General features: G+C 45.2%; 1 protein-coding gene across 3 annotated transcripts in view; it reads left to right on the top strand.

Annotated features, from left to right (window-relative positions):
- The window catches only part of pax8 (paired box 8), a 9453-nt gene that overhangs the window by 2177 nt on the left and 2303 nt on the right, over positions 1-4973 (top strand). Inside the window, exons 3-10 of one of the 3 annotated variants that reach the window (XM_013909433.1) lie at positions 1563-1704; positions 1836-2033; positions 2223-2299; positions 2479-2604; positions 3410-3585; positions 3665-3785; positions 4017-4268; positions 4480-4581. In XM_013909433.1, the coding sequence (XP_013764887.1) occupies positions 1563-1704; positions 1836-2033; positions 2223-2299; positions 2479-2604; positions 3410-3585; positions 3665-3785; positions 4017-4268; positions 4480-4581 (1194 nt within the window). Of the gene's footprint in view, positions 1-1538; positions 1705-1835; positions 2034-2222; positions 2300-2478; positions 2605-3409; positions 3586-3664; positions 3786-4016; positions 4269-4479; positions 4582-4973 lie in introns of all 3 variants that reach the window. The other 2 variants (XM_013909432.1, XM_013909434.1) reach the window with 2 other exon arrangements.

Raw genomic sequence — 4973 nt, 5'->3', positions numbered from 1 at the left:
CTATCTATCTATCTATCTATCTATCTATCTATCTATCTATCTATCTATCTATCTATCTATCTATCTATCTATCTATCTATCTATCTATCTATTAACCCATGCTTTGTTTTTCTGTGTGTGCGTGGTGTCAGTGCGCCGTGCGCGTTCACGCACTACCCCCCTGTCCGCCTCGGGGCCGCTCCGCTTTAATATCCTGCAGGTTGATGAAGCTTGGCAGGGAGATTTTTTTCCACACTCGGCTGGCAGCGTTAATAGAGGCTGCCCTCCCTCCATGCCTCGGCCTCGTCCGGCCGCTGTTTGATGTGGAAATGAAAGCTGGGGGAAAAAAGAGAAAAGGCTGAGAGAAACGAGCGACTCAATGGGGTTAAATTAAAAGCAATGGTGTTCTTGCAGAGTCACCACCGTGCAAGCCTTTAGAGAAGACATGGAGGATATGCCGGGGCGAAGCAGAGGAGCACTTTGTGCCTAATTTGTAGTAAATGCGCGCAGAAAATCAGCTTCATGTGCATTAAAAATGGAAAAAGAAATCACGTTATTGTAGAACGTCACATTTCTGTAGTGTAAAAAATACATATACATATTTTTTATATGTGCCAGAGAACAGATATTGAACTTTAATAATTCATGTGAACAGATGCTTCTCAAAAACAGGCTGGAAACGCAAAAAATAATAAAAACTGAGTATAGACAATCCGATTTTTTTTCTTTTTTTTACTTGAACTTCACAGTTTAAAATGTTACCCCACCCCCACCCCCCTCCACCTCGCCCCTTCACTGAGTGACATGTTCTCCTGAAATGTAAAATAACATTAGTCACTGTCACTGAAGCCAACTGAGCCTCAAATTAGCGGCCTATAAATGGGAACTGTGAGGAGAAAAGCCTGAAGGTGTTATTTATAAGGAGGCGATTAGCCAGTGGGATCATCAAAGAACCATTAGTTTTTCCAGAATGCGCATTTCTGTTTGTTGCCAGTGTTAAACACAAAAGCAATTTCACACCCAAAATAACTGAAGTTTTGATCAATATCAGCTTTTTTCCTATTTATAAAACTTTTAAACACACAAAAAGCTTCCAGAAAAGACTGACGCTAACCACATCCAAGTATCAAAAGGTCTCACTAACCTCCACGACTCACTGCCATCTTGTTTATTATCTAAATCTAAAACATCAGTCTTGCTTTAGGGATAAATTCTGTTTACTTTAGATAAATTAAATATGCCCGGTTCTGCAAAATATAGCACTAATATGTAATCATTAGTATTTTTTTATTTCTTTTAATTATTTTTATGTTATATTTTAAATAAAATATAAATAGATTAAAACACTGAGTAAAGTTCTGGTATGAATCTGTAAAATCTGTGTGTGTGAACTTTTAGATCATTTCTTTCCATGCAAACAGCTTTTATAGAGTTAACCTGGATAAATGATGTGTGAATCAGCAGCTGTGATTGAATCAACATGCATGTGTGCGTGTGTGCAGACAGGTGCACGTGAGTTCCATGACATTTATAAGTGTTCATCCCCCCTCCTCCCCCAGGTCATGGGGGTCTTAACCAACTAGGTGGAATGTTTGTTAATGGACGCCCGCTTCCGGAGGTGATCCGGCAACGCATTGTGGACATGGCCCATCAGGGGGTTCGGCCTTGTGACATCTCCCGGCAGCTTCGAGTCAGCCACGGCTGCGTCAGCAAGATCCTGGGACGGTGAGTCCTCAACTTCCTGTTAATTGTTCCTGTTAATGAGAGTCTCGAGAGCTGAGAGGTTGCTTAATCATCAGGAGCACTTTTATGTCCTGTCTAAACTTTCCACTTACAAAATCATCTTTCCCTTCCAGCTACTATGAAACAGGCAGCATCAAGCCCGGTGTGATTGGCGGCTCCAAGCCCAAAGTGGCCACTCCTAAGGTTGTGGAGAAGATCGCTGAGTACAAGAGGCAGAATCCCACCATGTTCGCCTGGGAAATCAGAGACCGGCTGCTGGCGGAGGGAGTGTGTGACAGTGACACAGTGCCCAGCGTGAGCTCCATTAACAGGTGCCAAACTGAATTATGAATGAAATCGTGTAAGCCGGGGTTCAGGTGGTTAAGCAGCATTTAGCTGTGACTGGCTGAGCTGAATGGCTGAGACTGAGTGTGCTGCCTTTGTTTTGCCTTTGTGTGTGTGTGTGTGGTATAATTAGTGGGAATGCTTTAATCCATTAAAAATTGTTGTTTTTGTTCCAGAATAATCCGAACGAAGGTCCAGCAGCCGTTTAACCTTCCTCTGGATGGAAAAGGCCTGAGTCCAGGGCAAACTTTGAGTAAGTCTGCACCACTTATGAACACATGCACGACAACAAGGGATGCAGGAAAGGATTAGGATTAAATACATTGCTCTGCGAGATTAAACTCGGGCCTCTCGTCACATCAGCAGCAAAGAGCTGCGCAGTATCGTTGTCTCAGATCTGTCTTTGTTGTTCTCTCTTTCTCTCGCTCTCAGTCCCCAGTTCTGCGGTCACCCCTCCAGAATCCCCGCAGTCGGACTCTCTGGGTTCAACTTACTCCATCAGTGGCTTGCTGGGTATTCCTCAACCCAACGGCGAAGGCAAAAGGAGCCACGATGACAGTAAGAAATCAATCTAGCAAACAAAACACCGCAATCTGAAGCTTATTCATAAGAAATACTGGGTTACTGCCCACTATCCTTAACAATACTGAGAAAACAAAGGCAAATATGGCTGGAAAAACTTGTTTCTAGGTCTTCTGCAGGCATGCACTCTAAAACTTTTAAAGATGAAAACAAGTATGGCTCTCCCAGCTGCTTTATTTAATCATTAATCTGACCTTGTTTCCTGTAAGAACACTTTCCTGTTGCAAGGGTAAAACAGGCCAAAAGTTGTCCCTCGAACGGAAATTCAGCTTTACTTTATTAAGGTTTGCAAGGTCCTGTGCACGACAGGGCACGCTTAACACCAATCACTGTGACACAGCAGCTTCTGTCCTGTTCTTCAGCATTTAGACAGATCTCAGTTTTTCCTCCAATAACTAAAAAGCTGACGTCTGTCAGGGGCGCAGGCAATCAAGTCGTTGATATCAGTGTAATCATTTGTTAGCGGTGATTTATGGCCTGCTTTAGTTTTTTTAATGTTGTGATTTCTAATAAATTCAAAGAAGTAGTAAGAGAGCGCAGACTTGGGATGGAGCTCTGAGGGACGCAGATGGCCACAAAGAACTACAAACCAGTTAATTAAGATTAGAGCCACTTAGGAACTGTGCCAAAGAGACAAGCTCTTTAGCTCTTTAGTTTTCAAATAATTGAAGGGCCCAAAATCTTCTCAGAGGACATTTAAAGACCTTCAGGATAAAATTACTGTTTGCCAGTTTAACACGAAGCTTTCCTCCTCCTCTATCTTCCTCGTTGCCTCTCACAGGTGATCAGGAGAGCTGTCGGCACAGCGTGGACTCTCAGGGCAGCGGAGGCATCCCGAGGAAACAGATGAGAGTGGAACACTTCCCCACAGCCTCGCAACATCTGGACTGCGGCTTCGATCGTCATCACTATCCTCCGGATTCTTTCGGATCAGCAGCAAACAGCAAAACCGAGCAGGTACCGACCGTTTGGACTGAAAAGCCTCATTTCATTTTTTTACTTGTGCACTTGTAACAGCAGCCTTTATCATCCTCAGACTCTGTACCCGCTGTCCCTCATCAACGGTAGCCTAGACGAAGCCAAGACCAGCCTCTCATCATCCAGCTCTGCCATTGGACGAAATCTGTCGGCACACCAGAGCTACACCATGGTGACTGGTGAGACTCTTAATGCTGGATTATGCTCTTTGACCTCCATTAACCACAGGGCCCAGAACCCTCCACATGCTGCCGCTCACTCTTTGTTCAGTTTTGGCATTTCACACAGTTCTTTTAGTCCTGCGTGTTTTTTCTTTTTTCACTTCCACCCATGTTCACCATTTGTTTTTGCTTTGTTTTGTTTTTTTATTTCCTTACCCACGCGCTGCACACTGGCTCTCGCCACCTCAGAGCCCGTACAGACCCTGCCACTTTGTCTAAAACAGGAAATGTCCCCAGAAGTGACCAGCACAACCCCCTCCCCAAACATGGCAGCCTGTAACCTGGCTTTTGTGGAGCTGCACGCGCTGCAGAAACCCATTTCTGTCAGCGGCAGCAGCTGCAGCGGCAGCAGCAGTTCCAACCATTTCCCCAACGCCTTCAACTCATTCTCCCATCATGCACCAGTGTATGGTCAATTCAGCAGTCAGTCTGTCATCTCAGGTAACGCAGCCATCCATCTCATCTCTGTTTACTTTTTGCTCATTCGTTTATTTTTCGGCATTTGAATGCTGCAGAAAGTTAAATGATAAACTGATCCTATCGTTTCAGCTTCAATTCAGTCTTTGCATCTTACACTTTTGTCCAGCACAAAACACCAATCTAAACATCCACCTCGGTGTTAAAGATGTGCGGCTTTTTTGTGTGCTTTCAGGGCGCGACATGGTGAGCTCCACCCTCCCTGGCTACCCACCTCACATCCCCTCCCCTGCTCAGACGGGATACTCTTCCTCTGCAATCACGGGAATGGTAGCAGGTAAGGAGCTGACCCGAAGGAATACGTTTTTGTTTTAAAAATGGAAAAATGGAAAGACAAGTAGAAAGCAAGAGAGAGAAAGAGGAGGAAGGAAAGGAAACAGAAAGAAGGAGCAGGGCAGGATGGCGGCTTGTAGATTAACCAGGAGACGGGCTGAGTTAATGAGTAGTCTTGCCAGGGTGAACGAGCGCAGGGGTGCACGTGAGCCCGATGGGGAGGGGTACAGGGAACTGGCTGGGGTTCCACCCTGCTGCCCACACCCCCTCACCCAGACACCTCTTACCACACATCGCCATGGGAACCAGGGGGCCCAGGAGGGAGATGCAATGGTTGTGGGTGGATGGGGCGTAAAGCTGGGAAGAGTAGAAGGTTTTTTTGTTGTTTTTTTTAAC

The sequence above is a fragment of the Pundamilia nyererei genome, unplaced genomic scaffold, assembly GCF_000239375.1.
Source record: "Pundamilia nyererei isolate P.nyererei 1_Seehausen unplaced genomic scaffold, PunNye1.0 scaffold00002, whole genome shotgun sequence".
Taxonomy (NCBI): domain Eukaryota; kingdom Metazoa; phylum Chordata; class Actinopteri; order Cichliformes; family Cichlidae; genus Pundamilia; species Pundamilia nyererei.
This window is presented reverse-complemented; position numbering and strand designations above follow the sequence as displayed.